This window comes from Bos grunniens, chromosome 10 (assembly GCF_055505025.1).
Source record: "Bos grunniens cultivar Pamir isolate PY7600 chromosome 10, Bosgru_T2T1.0, whole genome shotgun sequence".
NCBI lineage: Eukaryota > Metazoa > Chordata > Mammalia > Artiodactyla > Bovidae > Bos > Bos grunniens.
The window spans coordinates 29,834,197-29,854,695 of NC_141174.1; the positions used below are offsets into that span (position 1 = coordinate 29,834,197).

General features: G+C 45.3%; 1 protein-coding gene across 4 annotated transcripts in view; it reads right to left on the reverse strand.

The window, feature by feature from the left end:
• Positions 1–20,499, reverse strand: part of PRKCH (protein kinase C eta) — a 233,160-nt gene that overhangs the window by 67,323 nt on the left and 145,338 nt on the right. For all 4 annotated transcript variants that reach the window (XM_086320372.1, XM_086320374.1, XM_086320373.1 and 1 more), the window contains exon 10: positions 91–245. In XM_086320372.1, the coding sequence (XP_086176498.1) occupies positions 91–245 (155 nt within the window). The remainder of the gene's footprint in view (positions 1–90; positions 246–20,499) is intronic.

Below are 20,499 nucleotides of genomic sequence, written 5' to 3' on the forward strand. Positions count from 1 at the left end.
TCATGAGAACTGGAAGGATAAGCTGAATCAGGGAAATGAACCAGGGATGAGAGGTTCATTTGAGAGGGGTTACCAGCAACCGAAACTCACCTATAGATGATTCCTTTGTCATGTAGGAACATAAGTGCCGAAATGATCTCTGCAGCATAGAAACGAGCCCGTGCTTCATCAAAACGCCGTGACTTCTGAATGTGAAACATCAAGTCGCCCCCATTCACAAACTCCATCACAAAAAACAGACGATCCTGTGTACAAACACAAAAAAGGGATCCAACGTGGTGTAGCCATCAGCGTAGAGATCAGTCAGCATCATATGATCTGGGACTGCAGTGTGGGGAGAAGAGGTTGCTAAATGGAGGTGCTCAATGGAACATCCTGACAGCGGCTCAGGGCAAAGCAGGAGGGTCTGATGGATTAGATCCTTGGGATGGTGGGGATTGGGCGGGTAGTGATAGTAACACTTGGATCTCTTTTAAAGAATTCCACATAACCTTGAATTTCTGCATCAAGTAAAAAGTAGAGAAGGTATCAGAATCTTTTGGTTCTAATTCTGCATCTTAAACACCATGTAATCCTGAATTTAATTTTTTTTGAATGTTCAGCATTAGTAAGGTGAGAATGATGTCACTATCTCTACCAAAATCATTGTTTCATAAGCTGAAAGAGAGCAACATAATAAAAAAGTGCATTCTTTTTTTGTCCGGAACGTGCAGGGTTATTCACAGCAAGTAAGAGACATTCCATAGGTCCCCACACCTGGGCAGAGAATAATCAGAGAAAAAGGAAAACATTTTTGACCAATCAGCCAGACAATAGTCTAATGAGAGCCTCAGAGTTGCCTGGATGTTAGAAATTCCATTTAGCCCATCAGAAGGTTCTTGAATCAGAAAAGGGAACTTAAAGTCAAGTGAGATGCTGTCTCCATCTGGAATAACACTCTAACCCAGCAGGTTAAATGGGCTCTTAAGAGTCATTGATGCAGTTGGTGTACTAAGTACTGTACAAGTGTTATGAATAAAGTGCTGTGGAAAGTAACATTGCTTAATGGAAGAAGTGTACAGGTCCCCATTAACAAGTGGTGTCTCCAAAAGGGACAGGGTAAAACACTTTGCTTTGGGAACCTCTGAGATCAAAGGACTTGCTTGCTCCCTCTCATTAGCATGTATGGAGTCCCAGGTTAACCAAGTGCTGGATTAGGTGCTGGGTACCCAAAAGAGAGTAAGAGAGGCATAAAACACAGTCTCTATCCACAGAGTATCTGCTGTGGGAGATACACATTACTTTAAAATAAAAACACAAAGTCATATAACAAGGTAAATTTTCAAATTCTGGTAAATTCTGTGAAGGAAAAGTGGGGGAAGCAATGACATCATATCATCTGTTTGTGGGGCTGGGAAGGTCACTCTGAGCAAGTGACGTGTGAGCCAAGACCTTCAGAATGAGTGCCATCAGGGCCATTGGTCATCTTTTTGAGGGGTAGGAGGTTGTTTCATAAGGAACCTGGTATTTTACCAATTCACAAAGGATATGTATATGTACCCAGAAGCATTTTTATTTGTGGTTTCAAGTGCTGCCATCTCTGCCAGGGGCTGCCATACAGTCACAGCTGAATGGTAGACAGAGAGGGCAGAGATTGTGTGTGCTCCTGTTCACCTCCTGATCTATCATGGGTTTAATCAGGCTCTTCCCCATTGGAAGACACTACAACTTATGACCTCTTGTTCCCAATTTCAGGCAGACCTTAATTAGAAGGGAAAAAAAAATTCCTCTTTCTGCTAATGAGAAGCAAGACTTCAGGAGTAAAGATGGAATAGCAAGATTCACACACACAAAACCAAAACCCAAACATCAGTAGAACAACTCTCCAGGCTGGCCAATATAAGCCAACAGAAAACTAAAAATACCAAGTCATCTGACTAAGCTAGAGGCCTTCAACTGAGTGGGAGTGACTGGCCAGAGGAGAGGCCAAGTTGGGCAGGACGAGCTTGGGTGAGCAATATGGCCCCCTATTTCTTGTATGGGGCAGGCTAGTGTGGAAGGAACAGGTTAGCATGGGTGGAGCAGAGGGTGAGCCTGTGATAGAGACAGATCTAAGAGCTACAGCCACATGGATGTTGTTATGCGCCTGCTGTGTTCATTTGGAGGGACCTCGGGGGCCTGGATGAGGATTCAGGCCTCAGCAAGAAGGTACATCTGATACATTTTTGTTAACTGGCCTGTCCACCTTTTCATGGCTGTGTCTGGCAGCCACATGAATTCTAATAGCTCAAAATGCCTTGTTACTGGAACGGGGTCAGTAGGTAAGTGGCTACTCTGTAGGCTGTGGACATCAATGAAGTTAGCACAAGTGTCGACGACAGCAGGCATCAATAAGACGAGGGCGTTCCAAGGGAAATTGCATCCATTTCTAGCTTGCCCCCAAAACAATCCTCATAACTTCAAGTCTGAAAAGCTAGACTCTGGGCTAAATTCCAGATCTGGGGAAGGAAATACTGCCTTCCTGCCTTGGTCGTGCTTCTCCGTCTCAGTCCCACCACCTGCCCTAGAGGCAGATTCTCAGATAATGCAGGGGGTCCTGGGAGGCAAGAACACCTGGGATGCACAGGAAAAGGTCATAAACTTTAGAACCGAGAAAGCAGGGGTTGCTTTTCACCCAGAGTTTAATTCTAACCTCCTGTCTGGCACCACCTAGAACAGAGGGTACAGCTCATAGCCCTTGGGCGACACATGACTCTTTAAGCAAGCAGGAAGGGAAAACAAGCCAGCTGAGACACAATGACGCTTTAACAAAAAGTAATGGCCCATCTTACCAAAGACCTACAATAAGGTCACAAGGTAGAAAAATAAAAGCATGTTGATCAGCTAGCAAAATGTGTTTGTTGTGAAGAGACCTTATGTTTACATACAATTCTGTTCACTCTACTTTAAAAAAATGTCTGCTGCAGAGACAGTTAACATTTGGCAGCAATTTCTCCACCATTTCTTTTGCAGAGGTGGAGATAAATGACAAAAATCTCTAGTTTTTAGCAAAGAAGATTCACTCATCATTAGCTGGGGGTGAGTGAGAAGCCGTCCTCAGCAGTAAGTTTTCATTAAACATGTCCTCAGGTGGGGCTTCTAAAAAGTGCAATAAACAGTAGGGGTTGCCGCTGCTGGCAACTAATGGTGAAGATATTTTACATCAGAAAAAAAAAATCATACATATGAATGTACAGAATGATTTCAGTTATAGCCAAAGAGGCAGACATGCACAGAAAAGATGAAAAAAAGAATGCTTATATATGACAAGTTGCTTTCAATTGTGAGATCTCGGATGCCATTTATCTCTTTATATTTTTCCGTATTGCTGAAGATTTCTATGATGACTATTACTCATAATTAGAAACAAACCAAAGTCACTCATGGCTTCCTCCATTTTCTCTGATTTTCATATGAAAGATGGGACATTGGAAAGGACAATTTTGAGACTGTCTCGGAGCAGGTATTCAGGCAGTAGGAGGTGGGATTAGGAAGCCAATAGAAAGAAGGGTCTTTACATCCCCGGTTGGTCATTATTAAGGCCCCTACTAACCACCTTCTCCCTTAACAGCCATTCTGATGCCTGATGTAACCAGGCCATCGGGCTAGTTGCAGTCACATCCAGAGAGAGACTCAAGAGCCTCTGACTTGGGTCCCAGTGCTCCACGGGTGTACAGGGTCTGAGTTCTGGTATGGGCTGTATAGAGTCTACTGAGTCTTTCAGAGAGACCTTTTGGGCTCATATTAAGAGTCTCAACAAGGAGGAATAAATGTTTACTGGGCACACACTGCCAGGCCCTGGGTGGGGACTGAGTTGCATGAAATGAAGGAGAACCCAGGCCTGCTCTCAGGAGCACAACAGCCCAGTGTGCTAAGCACAGTACATGGGCACAGGGGGCGTCATGGGACACAGACTGGGGACATGGAAGCAGCCTGGAGGCTGGGGCGGGCTTTGGGGAAAACCAGGAGGAACCGATTTCACCAGCCTTGAAGGCTGAGGAAGCACAAGTCAGATTGGAGTGGGGATGGACAGGGCAGGACTCAAGGTGAATGAACAGCGGGAGTGTCAGGTGTGAGGCAGGGTGCGGTGACTGCCAAGGAGGACATTCCCCAAGCACTGAGGGTGCTGAGTGGGGGCCTCATTGTAACACATGCAGCTTTCATGATCAAGTGCTGGTACAAAAAAGCCAGGGCTAGTTAGGATGTGCCCCTTCACCCTTTCCCCAGGTCACCCACAGCTGAGAAGAGGGCCTCAGACCTAGGAATACACGGGATCCCTCACTATAGGCTTTGGTCATAATTACAGGCCCAGTGTCTGGGCTAGAACATGTGGTGACTATACATTTTCAAGGGCTTGGCTTGAAAAAGACTCCAGGAAGTGTTGGAACCTGTCACAAATAATAAAACATGAGCTACAAAAACCAGCAACTCTGGCTGAATTCTACTCCTATGGAATGAATGCCATCAAGCTAGAAACCTTTCACGTTAAGCAAATGCCCTTTAAAGGCAGAGATGAAGCAATGAGGAAGAAGATCACCATCCGCCTACTACTCCACGATCTGTGGTGCTTAAGACCAAGTCTTTCTGGTGACTTCACAAACACTAAGTCACGCTGAACAAACCCAAATGTGAAGCAACCAGAAGAGTCTGCAGGGATCTGTGCATTTAGGGAGGCCCTCACCGCATGGCAGGGTGGATTAAGGCTGCCATGAGTCATTTCTGGGGCACGGAAGAGCTTCCAAATCCCACCGTGGGCAGGGAGGGCAGACGGCTGCTTCTGTATGTAAGCCTGTATAGACAGCATTCCAGTTTTTCTAAAATCCAATTTCCTAGACGCTGAGCCTGGACACCTGCACAGCCTCTGGCTCCTCAAAGGGAAGCAGTCTTGCACCGATGTGCATAGCAGCAGATTAAAGGTCCCACAGACTAGTTGAACCTCAGTTCTAAAGCCAGTGGCCCAGCCCTTTGTCTGTCCCTTGCTCCTTTCTTTTGTCCCTGGTTCAACCAACTACAGACCAAGTCATTAATATGGAGGAATAAAAGCAACTCAGAAATCCCTTTGTCCCACGCAGCCTAGCCCAGCCCAGCCCATGTGAGTTACAGGAGGCCAAGGAGCTGGTGCCTGGTTAATAATAGAATTTCTGTCATCACCTGCCTGCTTCCATTGACCCGCTGCAGGCTGGGCCAGGTCCGTCTGGGCTACTGTCAGTCCCAAGCTGCTACTTACCCAGGCCACAGGGGATAAAAATATCCTGTGACCTGAAAGTGACTGTCAGTATAAGCAGTGTGCATTCCCTAAAGCCCCTCATAAGGACTGTTCTTTAGGAGGTAGAACTGATGCGCAATCCATGAAGAAAAGCTAGAGACAAAACACCTGTTTGGGACTTCCCTGGTGGTACAGTGGATAAGAGTTGGCCTGCCAATGCGGAGACATGGGTTTGATCCCTGGTCTGGGAAGATCCCACATGCCGCAGGACAACTAAGGCTGTGTGCCACGACTACCCAGCCCATACACCGCAACTTACTGAGTCTAGGTGCTGCCAACTACTGAGGCCCTGGAGCCTGTGCTCTGTACCAAAATAAGCCACTGCAATGAGAAGTCCATGCACCACAACAAAGAGCAGTCCCCACTCGCCACGAGACAAGGCCCATGTGCAGCAAAGACGACCCAGTGCAACCAAAAAAAACCCTACCCATCCAGATAAAAGTGCTATGCTACCTGTGGCAAGGTGACCCTACCTAAGGAGGGTGACTCTAGAGAGAGCAGGGGCCAAGGATGAGATGCCTTAGGGTCAGTGCGCCAGGCACCTTCAGAGGTGTTGACTCAGCTTATTGAGCCCCTTCTCAGAGACCTGCCCTGGCGCAGTCACACAGGTAAGTGCTGGACACACTGCATGTGGCAAGTCGGACCAAGCCGCTCTTCCGCCCCACCCCGGCCCCCTTCCCAGAAAACTGGAACTGAGATGGGCAGATGTTCAAGTAGGCTGTGCTGTGCACAGGACCTGAGGAAACATGAACTAGGGAGCGGAGGCTCCCCCTCTGTGATGTGAACACGTGAAAAGTCTTGGTGTATCACAGTGGTAAAAGCCTGGATGGGCAGATGAAGGGAAGAATGAGGGCAGAGACAGACAGCATGAATGGCTGAGAAGGAAACTGTCTGGGTCCCTCATGCCCTTCCAGCTTCTGGTCTCTGGAGAGACCTGGCCAGTGTGTGCCCTTGGGTTCCATGAGATACCACTGTGCCTCTGAATCTGTTTTCACGTCTCCCTTTTTGAATGACCCTGGTTTAGTAATTTCCTATTTTTTTCTACTGGGAAAATTTTAACTGAAACATTCACCAAATTTTAAAGGGCAGGAGGTTTCCTGATTTCTAAATCTGGGGTAATAACATCTCTAATTACACTGATCGTGTGAAGATTAAACCAGAAGCCAAGTGCTTGGCATGGTACCAGACCCACAACAGTATTCTCAACAAATAGTTATTCGTTACAGCTGGAAGACCTTGTGCCCAGCACTGAAGTCCCTGGTGTAGCTAAAGGGAAGCACAGTGTGGTCAGGACCATGGGTTCTGGAGCCAGGGAGCCCAAGATACCAAAGCAGTTCCTGCTGTGCTCTATTTTCGCTTCCTCAAAACTCTCAACTGCAAAATGGGGACAATAAGATGACTGAACTCACAGGTATTAGAGGATGAAATGATCTAAGCTTAGAATTTCAATCAGTATATGGCACGTAGTAAGTGCTGGATAAAAGTTACCAGCTATTAGTCAAAGTGAGTATTAGGCACTCAGTCATGTCCGACTCTGTGTGGCCCCATGGACTGTAGCCTGCCAGGCTTGTCTGTCCATGGGATTCTCCAGGCAAAAATACTAGAGTGGGGTGCCAGGCTCTTCTCCAAGGGATCTTCCTTACCCAGGGATTGAACCTGGGTCTCCTGCGTTGTAGGCAGATTCTTTACCGTCTGAGCCACTTGGGAAGCAACTATTAGTAGCAGTACTACTGATATCTTCCTCCTCATCACTGCCTCCCCCAGGCAGCAGCCACCCTGGCTCTCTGCTCCTGGGGCTCTGGCCCCTGGGATGGCGGTTGCAGCAGACTAGAGAAGCACCTGCCGTGGACGCAGAGATGGTGCTCACAACAGAGCACTCGGCCTGGCAAGGACACGGGAACGAAATAGCAGCCGAAATGCTACTGCAGCAGCTCCCTGATCCTCAGTTCAGGACAGGATTTCTCGAGGGTTCAGGGAGTCAGGAGGACCCTAGGGCAGCTATTGGAATGCAGGAGCACTTCCTGATACTGCATGGTCATGGCCTTGACCTGATAAGGAGGACTTATCTTTCTCTGACGTGACTATTGAACAAGGGGTCACGAAACTAGATTTGATAAGCCAAGTCACATTAACCAAAGTTTCCTCTCCAACAAATTTTTTCATTTTTCTAATGTTAGATGACAATTCATACTCACTATTTTAAGAGCTTTATAATAATCATAATTATTATTCCAAGGGAAATGTGCTCCCCCATGAACTGCAAACTTTACAGGACTTCTTATAGTGGCTGTTCTCCCCTTCAACAGAGTTCATTTGTTCTCATAAACAGATTGAGAAAGATTTTTCTGTTTAAAGCAAGAACCCACAGTCACTGCCATTGACACATGTAAATGTCACCAAAACATGTATTTATAGTGAGGATATAGGTTACCTTTTGGAAATAACTCCAAGAATAGAAACAACATTTAAAGTTAAAGACTAATTTAGTTATTGCTTGAAGATAATGTTAGGCTGGGAGTCCCATCTATACTTACTCATCCAAATTTTAAGAATTGCTTTGAAATTACTTCTAAATAAGTAACATATCAATCTGGTATCAAGCTGATCAGCTATGAACAAGCGAAAGGAAACCTCCAGGAATAGACAGCATTGTGCTGCATTTCTTGTAAGTGCCTCCTGCTTTATGATTTTTCTCTGATGAAGTCATCTACAGGGTGAATAGGGAGTTCAGATTAACAGGAACAGTTACTGACGTCAAAGATGTGACAGTGGAAAAGCACCCTGGTGAGGAAATCTGATTGCACCATGCCTGAACTGGAAACCACTCGAACTTAACCACATTAAGAACAATTACAAAGCCTCAAGGAAGAAACAAGGAGGGAAGCAAATAGCTTCTTCATTTTTTGGTTTTGTTTTGTTTTGTTTTATTTTAACTTACCATTTTGTGTAGCCCAGAAGAGATGAGAAGTTAATTCAATCACCCAGCAAGTCTTCTGTTAAGCCCACAGGCACAATACATCCTGTCTGAGCTCAGACACTAGTCTTTGGGAAGATAAAATATGTCTCCAATATAACAAGCCCCAAGGAGCTTGCATTTGAAACCTGGAGACACACACAGTTCTTTCCAAAAACCAAGTGTTCTCCTGGTAAACTGAACACATTATGGTCTTCCTTTGTAATGTAGCTTGACAAGGCTTACTGGCTTACACACCAGAGGAGAGAAATGTCTGACAATCAAACCTGCAGTTCAACACCCTATGAAGCATCTGGGCCGGGATATTTCTTAAAGCATAAATAAGTTGCAAACATATGATAGGGGATATAGTGAAGTTGGTACTCAAGTCCTCCCTTTCTGATGGAGTCTCCTTTGTGCCTCTGATCCACACATATCTTCCGCAGTATCACTGAACTGTCTGTTCTGGCTTTCTGCACTTGGTCTTGTTTCTCTGGAAAACCTACAACCTTTCAAGGCAGAGCCCGGATGTCAAATGACGTACCACCACCCCTGGTGCCTGGACCATGCTAAGGGTTAACAAAGCCAAGGAACTAACATCGCAGGAGGCCATCTTTGCTTCCTCATTAGATTTAAACCAGAATATTAGAAAAGCTGGAACAAACTGCCAAAGACTACTTTTATCGGCCATTGTGTAGGAGTCAAGCACAAAGAAGTAAAGTGCCTTGTCCACAGTTAAAACAGTTGGTAGAAGAGTCAAGAGAAGTTAGGTCTGCTTGACGCCACTTCATCTCCCTTTATTTACAAAGCTTTGGCTTTTCTGTTTATAAAAGTAATTACACGTTCTTCATTCAAACATAATTACAAAGTAAATACATGGAAAATTGAGGAGAAAATAAAATAGCTATAATCCTGACACCCAGAGATAGAAGTCTAAATACGAGGAGAAACAAAATTATTTATGGCTTTTAGCATCCAAAGAATTGCAGATTTTAGAGCACATAAGATATTTACAAAATAATTTTAACTATGTTTGGTTTCCCCCTTATGTCCTAATTATACTTAATACTTCACAGCATGTGAAAGAACAGAAAAAGAACAGAAAGGGAGAAAACAAAAAAATATACCCCTTCTTTTTCACTTATATTACAAATATTTCCTCATGTACTTAGTCATCAAAATCATGATTTTTTTAACAGTTACATACTATTCCTGATGCCATTTCTATGAAATCCTACAATTAGCTAGACTTCTGCTTAAGTTGATCTGAATAAGAGGACATAGTATTAATAATCTAGTCACTGTACTATGATAAAGATCAGATTTATTAGCTTGGAAAAACAAGCATCTCTGATAGCAGATGATTACTAACTGGACGTGGTGTTTTAATTCTGAATGTAGATTCCCAAAGAAGAAATCTTAGGTCAGGAGTCCCCAGACTCTGGGGCACTGACTGATACCTCCAGTCAGATCAGCAGCAGCATTAGATTAGGAATAAAGTGCACAATAAATGTAATGTATTTGAATAATCTTGAAACCGTTCCTCCCAGCCTGGTCCGTGGAAAAACTGTCTTCCATGAAATCAGTCCATAGTGCCAAAAAGGTTAGGAACCATCGTCTTAGGCGATTATTCACTTTTTTTTCTTGTTTATTTATTTTTAATTGGAGGATAATTGCTTTATGATATCATGTTGGTTTCTGCCAAATATCAACATGAATCAGCCATGCTGCTGCTACTGCTAAGTCACTTCAGTCGTGTCCGACTCTGTGCAACCCCATAGATGGCAGCCCATCAGGCTCCCCCATCCCTGGGATTCTCCAGGCAAGAACACTGGAGTGGGTTGCCATTTCCTTCTCCAATGCATGGCCCATAGGTATATGTATGTATACCACTTGAACCTCCCTCCCATCTCCCACCCCATCCTACCCCTTTAGGCTGTCACAGAGCACTGGGGTTTGATAAGTCACTTTTTAAAAAAAACTTTGGGTCAGTTCAGTTCAGTTGCTCAGTCATGTCTGACTCTTTGCGACCCCATGAATTGCAGCACGCTAGGCCTCCCTGTCCATCACCAACTCCCGGAGTTCACTCAAACTCACGTCCGTTGAGTCGGTGATGCCATCCAGCCATCTCATCCTCTGTCGTCCCCTTCTCCTCCTGCCCCTCAATCCCTCCCAGCATCAGAGTCTTTTCCAATGAGTCAACTCTTCGCATGAGGTGGCCAAGGTACTAGAGTTTCAGCTTTAGCATCATTCCTTCCAAAGAACACCCAGGACTGATCTCCTTTAGAAAGGACTGGTTGGATTACCTTGCAGTCCAAGGGACTCTCAAGAGTCTTCTCCAACACCACAGTTCAAAAGCATCAATTCTTCGGCGCTCAGCTTTCTTCACAGTCCAACTCTCACATCCATACATGACCACTGGAAAAACCATAGCCTTGACTAGACGGACCTTTGTTGGCAAAGTAATGTCTTTGCTTTTGAATATGTCACTTAAAAGTATACAGAATAGGATTTCTTTAAATCATCATTTCGCACAGTACATTCTTTTAAAAAAGATTTTGGTTTCAGCATCAAATAGGAGCAAGTCTATTGAAGATACTTATGCATTTAGTTTGTAAGGGTGATAAAATAAAGATTTAAAATGCCATTTCGCCATTTCACTTATTTAGATCCTTTTCACAACAGAGGTTGTGAAACTTTGCAACTTTTTAAAGAAGATTTCATCTCTCCCTTTGATTTGTGGATCAGTTAGACATGTGTGCCTTCTAGGAAGAGATTCCGGGTTACAGCTGTTTGATTAAACATTTTTCCCAGTTAGGGAGGTATCGAATCTGGCCAAGAATATCCATGTTTGCCTTGAGAAGATGCCTGGGAATCCACTGGCTGAGAGGCTCTTCCTTCCTCTGCTTTATGTGCTGCAGTTTCTGTCTGGAATGTGTCTTCTATGCACTATTTTGAGTCTGATTTTTCCAGTACAGCCACAAGATTGTTCTTCTCTGGCCCTCAGACTGGGGAATAAAATCCCTTAAACCCCCTTACAATCTCTCGACCCTTTTTCCAATGTGGGCAAAATATGGGTCTTCATGGTCCACTGAGGAAGAAAGAAGCAGACCTTAGTGTAAATGGTGTGTGTGTGTGTGTGTGTGTGTGTTGGTCGCTCAGTTGTGTCTGGTGCTTTGCAACACTGTGTCCTGTAGCCCACCAGGTTCTTCTGTCCATGGAATTCTCTAGGCAAAAATACTGGAGTGAGTGACCATTCCCTTCTCCAGGGGATCTTCCCAACCCAGGAACTGAACCTGGGTCTCTTGAGACCCAAGAAAAAGAAGCATAGCTATAATATGATGAGGGACAAAGTAATCAGAAGTAGATGAAAAAGGTTTACCCTGGGGAGAGGATATTGTGTTGACTTGTCAAGAAGCTTCAGCTGGTGAAATAAAGTTCAGAAGTGCCCTTCAAACCCCAAGGATGAGAACGGTGACTAAGATAGCGGTATCAACAATCACATCACAGATTCAACGGATAGCTTTGAATCCTTGGGTGAACTGACTTCATCATGGTACTTGATGCCTCCTCCTATGAAAACTCTTCCTTCTGATTCTTTTTTCCCCCCACTTAGAAATTTCTAACTTAGGGCTTTCATGATAGCTCAGTTGGTAAAGAATCCACTTGCCATGCAGGACACCTGGGTTCAATCCCTGGGTTGGGAAGATCCCCTGGAGAAGGGAAAGGCTATCCATTCCAGTATTCTGGCCTGGAGAATTCCATGGACAGTCCATGGAGTCGCAAAGAGTCAGACACGACTGAGTGACTTTCACTTTCACTCTCCTCTCTTCTCCTTCTATAAACACCTATGGAAATATTTAAAATTACAGTTTCTGATATGCCAAGAACAACTAAAGAGCCTGTTGATGAAAGTGAAAGAGGAGAGTGAAAAAGTTGGTTTAAAACTCAACATTCAGAAAACTAAGATCATGGCATCCAGTCCCATTACTTCATGGCAAATAGATGGGGAAACAATGGAAACAGTGAGAGAATTTATTTTTGTGGGCTCCAATATCACTGCAGATGGTGACTGCAGCCATGAAATTAAAAGATGCTTGCTCCTTGGAAGAAACGTTATGACCAACCTAGACAGCATATTAAAATGCAGAGACATTACTCTGCCAACAAAGATTTATCTAGTCAAAGCTATGGTTTTTCCAGTAGTCATGTATGGATGTGAGAACTGGACTATAAAGAAAGCTGAGCACTGAAGAATTGATGCTTTTGAACTGTCGTGTTGGAGAAGACTCTTGAGAGTCCCTTGGACCGCAAGGAGATCAAACCAGTCAATCCTAAAGGAGATCAGCCCTGAATATCCACTGGAAGGACTGATGTTGAAGCTGAAACTCCAATACTTTGGCCACCTGATGTGAAGAACTGACTCATTTGAAAAGACCTGATGCTGGGAAAGATTGGAAAGCAGAAGGAGGTGATGACAGAGGATGAGATGGTTGGACGGCATCAGTGAATTGATGGGCACGAGTTTGAGTAAACTCCAGGAGTTAGTGATAGATAGGGAAGCCTGATGTGCTGCAGTCCGTGGAGTTGCAAAGAGTCAGACACGACTGAGCGACTGAACTGATACTGGTACTATTCTAGGAGAGTACTGATGAACCAAATCTAATCTCCCGTCTTGGTTCTCGTCTAATCTTACTACTGGGTTTTCTGTAAAGTGAACCCATGTATTCCATTCCCCCAGGCTCCCAATGGGTCAGAACTCTGGCTACTCCTCTCACTCTTTTACTCTAAAAAGTCCTACCAATTCCACCTCCTATGTGTTCCCCTGACTCCACTCTTGTGACAGCTGCCTTGGAGCAGAAAGGTTCTGCCGGCCGACCAGTGGTTCAACAGCCTTACCACGGCTGCCCCTGTCAGTCTCCTCTGCAGACAGCCACCTAGAGCCCTCCCCAAATGCAGATCTTAGGTTGCTCTCTGACTTCACATCCTCTGCCAGTTGCTTTCACCTCTGAAGAGTCTAAACTCTTCAGCTCAGGATGTCTTCTTTCCTCCCCACATTTCCTCTCCTGAAATCCTGCGCCATCAAGTCATCTGGGGGCTCCTGGCCACATCATACAGTTTTAAGCCTCTCTGTCTTTGCATGGCTGTTACCTCCATCTGGAAGACCCATCCCCCTTCTGTCCTGTAGGGCTCCTATTCATCCTCAAAACCCAGCTCAGAATAGCCCCTCCCATGGAAGGTCCTCCCAACCTCCCCAAGGGCCAAGCTATGACTATCTTCTATTACACAGTGATGAAACACACCTGTTTAGGATAGGGTGATCCTTGACTGAAAGCGACCAGAGGACAGGTCCACATTTATTCTTCCTTATGTTTTTAGTCCCTAGCATATAATGTCCCTGACTCAGGAAACATTTCCTAAATTGAATTAAAAATGCAATACACATACAATATTACCATTCAACATTTCAACAGGTAATGTGTCTGGTGGCTAGGATCTACTTGTCTGGTTTTTTTTTTAATTGAAGTATAATTGCTTTATACTGCTGTGTCAGTTTCTGCTGTACAGCAAAGTGAATCAGCCATATACATATATAAATCCCCCCCTTTTTTTTTATTTCCTTCCCATTTGTGTCACCTCAGAGCACTGAGTAGAGTCCCCTGTGCTATACAGTAGGTTCTCATTAGTTATCTATTTTATACATAGTAGTGTATATATATCATTCTCAATCTTCCAATTCCTCCCACTCCCCTGCTTTTCCCCTTAGTATCCGTACATTTTTTTTCTCTATGTCTGCATCTCTATTTATGCTTTACAAATAAGATCATCTTTACCATTTTTCTAGATTCCATATATACGAATTAATATACAATATTTGTTTTTCTAACTTACTTCACTCTATGACAGTCTCTAAATCCATCCACATCTCTGCAAATGACACAGCTTTGTTCCTTTTATGGCTTAGTAATGTTCCAGTGTATATATGTACCAAATCTTCTTTTTCCATTCCTCTATTGATGGACATTTAGGTTGCTTTCATGTCCTGGCTATCGTAAATAGTGCTTCAGTGAACACTGGGGTACATATTCTTTTTGAATTAAGGTTTTCTGTGGGAATATGCCAAGGAGTGGGATTGCTAGGTCATATGGTAATTCTGGTTTTAGTTTAAGGAACCTCCATACTGTTCTCCATACTGACCATTCAATTTACATTCCATCAACAGTGCAAGAGTATTCCCTTTCCTCCATACCCTCTCCAGCATTTACTATTTGTAGATTTTTTTGATAATGGCCATCGTGACCAGTGTGATACCTCACTGTAGTTTTGATTTGCATTTCTTTAATAATTAGGGTGTTGAGCATCTTTTCACCTGTTTATTGGCCATCTAAATGTCTTTCTTTGGAGAAACGTCTATTTAGGTCTTCTGTCCATTTTGGGGTTGAGTTGTTTGTTTTGATATTGAGCTGCATGAGATGTCTGTATATTTGGGGGATTAATCCTTTGTCAGTTGCTTCATTTGCAAATATTTTTCTCCCATTCTAAGGGTTGTCTTTTCATCTTGTTTATGGTTTCCTTTGCTGTGCAAAAGCTTTTAAGCTTAATTAAATTCCATTTGTTTATTTTTGCTTTTATTTCCATTACTCTAGTAGGTAGGTCAAAAAAGATCTGGCTGTAATTTATATTAAAGAGCGTTCTGCCTATGTTTTTCTCTAAGAGCTTTATATGTCTAGCCTTACATTTAAGTCTTTATTTCATTTTTAGGGTCTACTTTTAATATGCAGAGACCACACAGTTTTGCAGACAGCCTCTATGGTATCTCTATCTTAAGCTGAAATGACATTTCCATACATGGAAAACAAACGAAAGAAAACAGCAAGTCTGTTTTCCCCCAGAGCACACTTGTATTGCTACCAGAACATTTTTTCTACACTGATTGGGAAATGTTTCTTAAAACTTTATCTCTGTCTGTAAATTCCAGTTATATGCAGCACACAGAGGACAGGAATCTGACTCACGGATAGGAACCCCTTTAAGACCACAGTGACGATGATGAGTTTCATAAGATGTCACTCATTCGGTGCCTTGTTGGCAAAGCAGAAATATGATCATTAAATGCCAAAACATGAGAGCTGCACTTTGTGGACTGCTTGCTTTCTAACATAACCCATTTTAAATATATGCTCGCTGAGCCAATCTTTTGTTCCCTGGATGCCCCCCGCTCTGATAACTCTGCCCCATCACAACAGCTGGCAGCCTGCTAACTCCTGCTCACATTCAACAGATCCCTTATTTCCACCTCCTCTTCTTAGCTCAGGGCCCCAGTTCCTTCAAATGCCACAGTGTAGCTGCTGACAGCTGTTAGCAGCCCCTAAACAGGAACTCTGTCTACAAACTCAGGGGAAAAAAAAGATATAATATTTATGTTTTAATAAAGAAGATCTGACACATTTTCTTTGACCTCTGTAGAGAGTAAATTGATCTAGCTTACTTGACTTTCCATATGTAGGCTGGACCACCAGATGCTCACATAAGGCAGGGGTTTTCAACTGGTGAGATTTTTCCCCCCAGAAGCGTCTGTTCGTGTCTGCAGACTTTTTTGGTTGTCATAATTAGGGACGTGCTATTGGCATTAGTGAATGGAGGCTGGGGATGCTCTCATCCTACAGCACACAGGATAGCCCCCACCCTCTCATAAAAAAGGATTATCCTGCCCCCAATGTTAGCAGTGGGCAAATCTCATCACATTACATAAATAAGTGATTTAAATTTTATATAAAATTTTTAGTAAATTTAAGTAACTTCATATATATATATATATTGCTATTGTTTAGTCATTCAGTCATTTCTGACTTTGTGATCCCATGGACTGTAGCCACCAGGCTCCTTTGTCCATGGGATTTCCCAGGCAAGAATACTGGAGTAGGTTGCGACTGTCATTCCCTTCCCCAGGGGATCTTCCCGACCCAGGGATCATATATATATATATATATATTTTTTTTTTTTTTTTACTGGAAAGATTGATTATTCATCAGTCATTTAATTCCCTGACATATTGACCTGCTGGTGAAGGCCAAGGCTGTGGAGATAAAGTTCTGAGCAATGTGGAGGGAACTTCCTACTACAGATCTGACCTGAAGCCAAAGTAAAGAGGGACAAATTGAATTTATGAAAGTGAAAGAGTTAGTTGCTCAGTTGTGTCCCACTCTTTGTGACCCCATGGACTGCAGCCTGCCAGGCTCTTCTATACATGGAATTCTCCAGGCAAGAATACTGGATTGGGTTGCCATTCCCTTCTCTAGGGGATCTTCCTGATTCAGGGATTGAACCCAGGTCTCCTGCATTACAGGCAGATTCTTTACCATCTGAGCCAGCAGGGAAGCCCCTGGTGAGTTTATGAGCAGGATCTCAATTCTGCAGGTTCCCAAAAGAGACCTGAACCAGTCTGCAGGTCTAGCTCCCTACTTTGCTGGTTGTATCTAACTCATGTTGAACCCCCTTTCACCACTGGTAGACACACACAGTAGCACAGAAGGTCTGGGCTAGTCACGAGCACTGGCTACTTCCCACTTTGCAAGGAAATCTGAAATGAGGAGAGGAAGGACAAGGATAAGGCACTTCCCATGGGCATAGGATTGGGAATGCATGTAGGGAAGAGGGGAGGCGTTTTGCTGGAAGGGCTCTCCTCTTGTTTTGGTTGGGAATTAAACATTACATCATTTTAATGTTGAAAATATCATATACCATAAGGATGAAATTGAGTTTCTGGGAAGAGTTCCAAGACTCCCTTCGTAAGACCTAAGCAAGACATCATCACAGACCATCCTAAAGAAGTGGGTAGGAGTGAGCTCCAAATACAGCAAGCTCTTTTGCTGTGCAAATATACTGAAAGCTGGATGGCTGCACAGAAAGGAAACAGGAACTCCCTGGGTGGCCCTAAAGGGGAGACAGGGCCTGCCAAAGCCTCTGCCGCTGCAGCACAGAGGGTCTCTGGTAAGAGGAGATGAGGTACTCTCTGGCTTCAGAAGGCAGGAAAAGGAACCCTGCATAGGAGCAGTCAGTCCTGAAGGCATGGATATGGGGGTGGGGGCAGGCAATGTTGTCCCCGCAGCCTCCTGTGGGGCTCTCAGGGAAGAGATCAGTCTTCCCAGCAGCAAGAGGAACTCTGTACCAATAGCAACGGTGAGCGCGGCAAGTAAGCTGAGCTGCTGCTTAGCCACGACACCTCCTGCTTTGGACCCCAAACCCACTGCCCTCCCTGCCCCCAGGAATCTCCATCAGGTCTTCAATTCCCTGCACCAGATGGGAATGCACAAGCAAATACAGCTTCAAGACACTTCTCCCAGACTCTCCTGTAAGCAGATGGCTGCTCTGAGCCTGCCCTAAAAGTAATCCCAGAAATTCGACCACGACCAGCCCACCACAGAGGGGTGACTATCTGCTATGGGCCTGCTACTCAGGTCCCAAATTCCCCAGGAGGACACCAGCTCCTTGAGGGAAGGGGCTCCTTCCTGCTTTGTCCACCACTGTGTCCTCGGGGCTCAGAGCCGGGTCTCCACACTGGAGGAACTCTGTGCACATTTGCCGAATGAACGAACACCCCCGATCTTCACCAACTGGTGGGCAAGTCTCTGAAATTTCAAGTTGGCAAAGTTTATACTGACAGACAGGGCTGACTTTGTCCTGAGAGGCCCTCGACCTGGAGCCCGAGAAGAGATGGACAAAGCTGTGTTCTGACCAGTGATGAAGTAATTATGGAAAAAGCAAGTATTCCAAAGCTAGAAGACATTAGAGTCTATGGTTTCCACCCAGTGCAGTTGGGTTTCTAGACTGCATGATTCTAGAGGGGCTTGCTCCAGCCACCCACAGATGTTGCCTTAGGTCTTGGCCCCAAGGTCCTAGTTGGTCCTGACAAAGGCCAACCTAGTTTCCCAGGGAAATACCCTCAGGCCACCCTAGGGTGATAGTTGGACTGTTAGTCTTGTATTCTGGTTGCCCTTCTGAGCAAAGACTGGCCCAGAGGTAAAAATTTCCCCCAGAATCCAGAGCTCCTTTTCAGCTACCTTCCCTTTTGTAGCAGGGAGGAAATACAGTCCTTATACTGTCTATGCCACATGTATGACTCTCCTCTTGCCAGCCAGACTGAACATTGCAAACACTGTTTCTTTCCCTTGCCCTCCATCAGTGTGATTCCGGACTGGCTGACTTGTCACTAAACCATCTGGCAGAAAGCCCCTCACGTTCTCATGCCTGGAGCCACTCCTGGCACTTCCAGCCCGGAGCTTTAGAACAGGGCCCCGCTGAGGTCTGAGCATCCATAGTTTGGCAGGTTCCCAGGCATGGTTAGGGAAAACCATAACCAACACTCCCTACCACAGATCTTCACCAGTCATCAGACACACAGGGGCCGAGTCTGACCCCGGCAAGTCTCGACCAAGTCAAAGGAAATGACACACAATCTGTGAACCGCCTTTCACACACTGGAGGTGGGGGGTCCAGGCCATCTCTAGGTCATCACCGTGGGTGACAGCTAGTGACAAGGCCAGTTGCAGCTGAATAACCTCAAAAGGAAACACATGCCAACCCTTTCAAGCCCTTTGGTCACACCAAGCGTTCTGGCATCCTCCCCAAGCAGAGACAGCCAAAGGAACAGCAAGAACTCCGGGTTCTCCTATTTCTCATTCATTTTCATGACCCTATTGAGTCACAGATAGTCGGGAAGCTGGGAAGCCTCTGGGGACAGAAGCAAAGGTCCTAAATCAGCACCCACTGTCCCCTGCTAGAAATTCAGAGCCCAGAGACAGCCCATGTGCATTCTGTCCCCAGCGGGAACATGATTAATGTCAGGAACATGCCCAACTGGGAAACACCACGTTCTGGCTTGTTTTCTATTTTGATCTGAGCCAACGGCAAACTATACCAAGTGACCCATAAGCAGCCCACATTGTGTTTACGGCACTCAATGCTCAGTGGAAGGAGGAAGCCCAGTTCCAAACAGGTTAAGAAGAAATGGCCTTTCCTTAGGTGTTTTATAAAAGGCCACAAAACCCAATGCTGTGAAAACCTACTTTTATTCCTGCTTGATAACAGGCAGGGGACCTTCCTCAAGACAAGGGTGCCGTTTGCTCGGCCAGGATGAGAACCCAGAGCTCGCCTATGGAAGGCTGCAGTGCAGTCCCCTCCTGACGAGATTCCGAAAGATGCACTCCAGGGCAACAGGATGATTCTGCTGCCCATCTCTCCTGTGTGTGTCTCTCTTTGACACGTACACCCCTCTGCTAATATTTAACACACTGACAGAGAAAATAACTCAACTCAGGTTGTTCCCCTGCACCCCTGTTGCGGGTGATCTTCAGACATATTTTACGTGTGACTTACGTGCACTGAAATCAGTTTGCACGGGTTAGGTAAGCTGACAGCACTTGGGTCACAAGATTCCTAGCCACCCTACCCTTCAAAGGCAGGGTTTCTGCTTTATTGATGGACCCTGAGGTGTGGCTTCTTAGGGAAAGCGATGGCCCCCCGCCAGGAACTCCAGGTGCACTGCTTTGTGAGCAAGCCCCTGCAGGGGACACCTGACGACACCCCATCCCCCGGCTGCTGTCCCTGTAAAAGGAGGTTCTGTGTAATGCCTCCCCCGCCCAGGGCAGCAGATCACCAGCGCACAAACGCGCTCACGGCTCCAGCGCGGCCTGGGCACCGGGCACAGTGTGTCCTGTTTTCCAAATGGAAACCTTTGCTCTAACAAACTGGGTCTCTGAACAAAGGCTGAAGCATCTGACCAGTGTTTACTCTGCCGCTCCCCCTCCTGCTGCTGCCGCCCCTTTGTTCCTCCTGGTCTCGGCCCTCAGCTCTCAGCCAGGCTCCAGGAGCGCCAAGGAGAGCCCCGGGAGCTGGGGGTGGGGAGACCCGGATTCCAGGCCATAAATGCCAGCAGGCTCAGCTGCCGACACAACAGTTCCCTGATTAAGATGAAAGGAGTGTGAAGTGAATTTAACCTGAAAGGGTGGGAAAGGCAGCGTACCCCAGGCCAGCAGCCCGGACCTGGGCGCTCCTGGCTTCAAGAGGCCTCACTCCCCCGACCCCATCGACAAAGAAACAGAAGCACGTTGCAGGAACTGGCAAACAGAACAAAGAAGAAAAAGATCATCCATAATTCCACTGCCTTCATAAGAGTCCCTGATAGTTTACTGGCATCATTTCCTTTCTGTGTTTTTTTTTTTTTGGAAGAGGGGACAGGTTTGCCAAGTTGCTATCCCAGGAG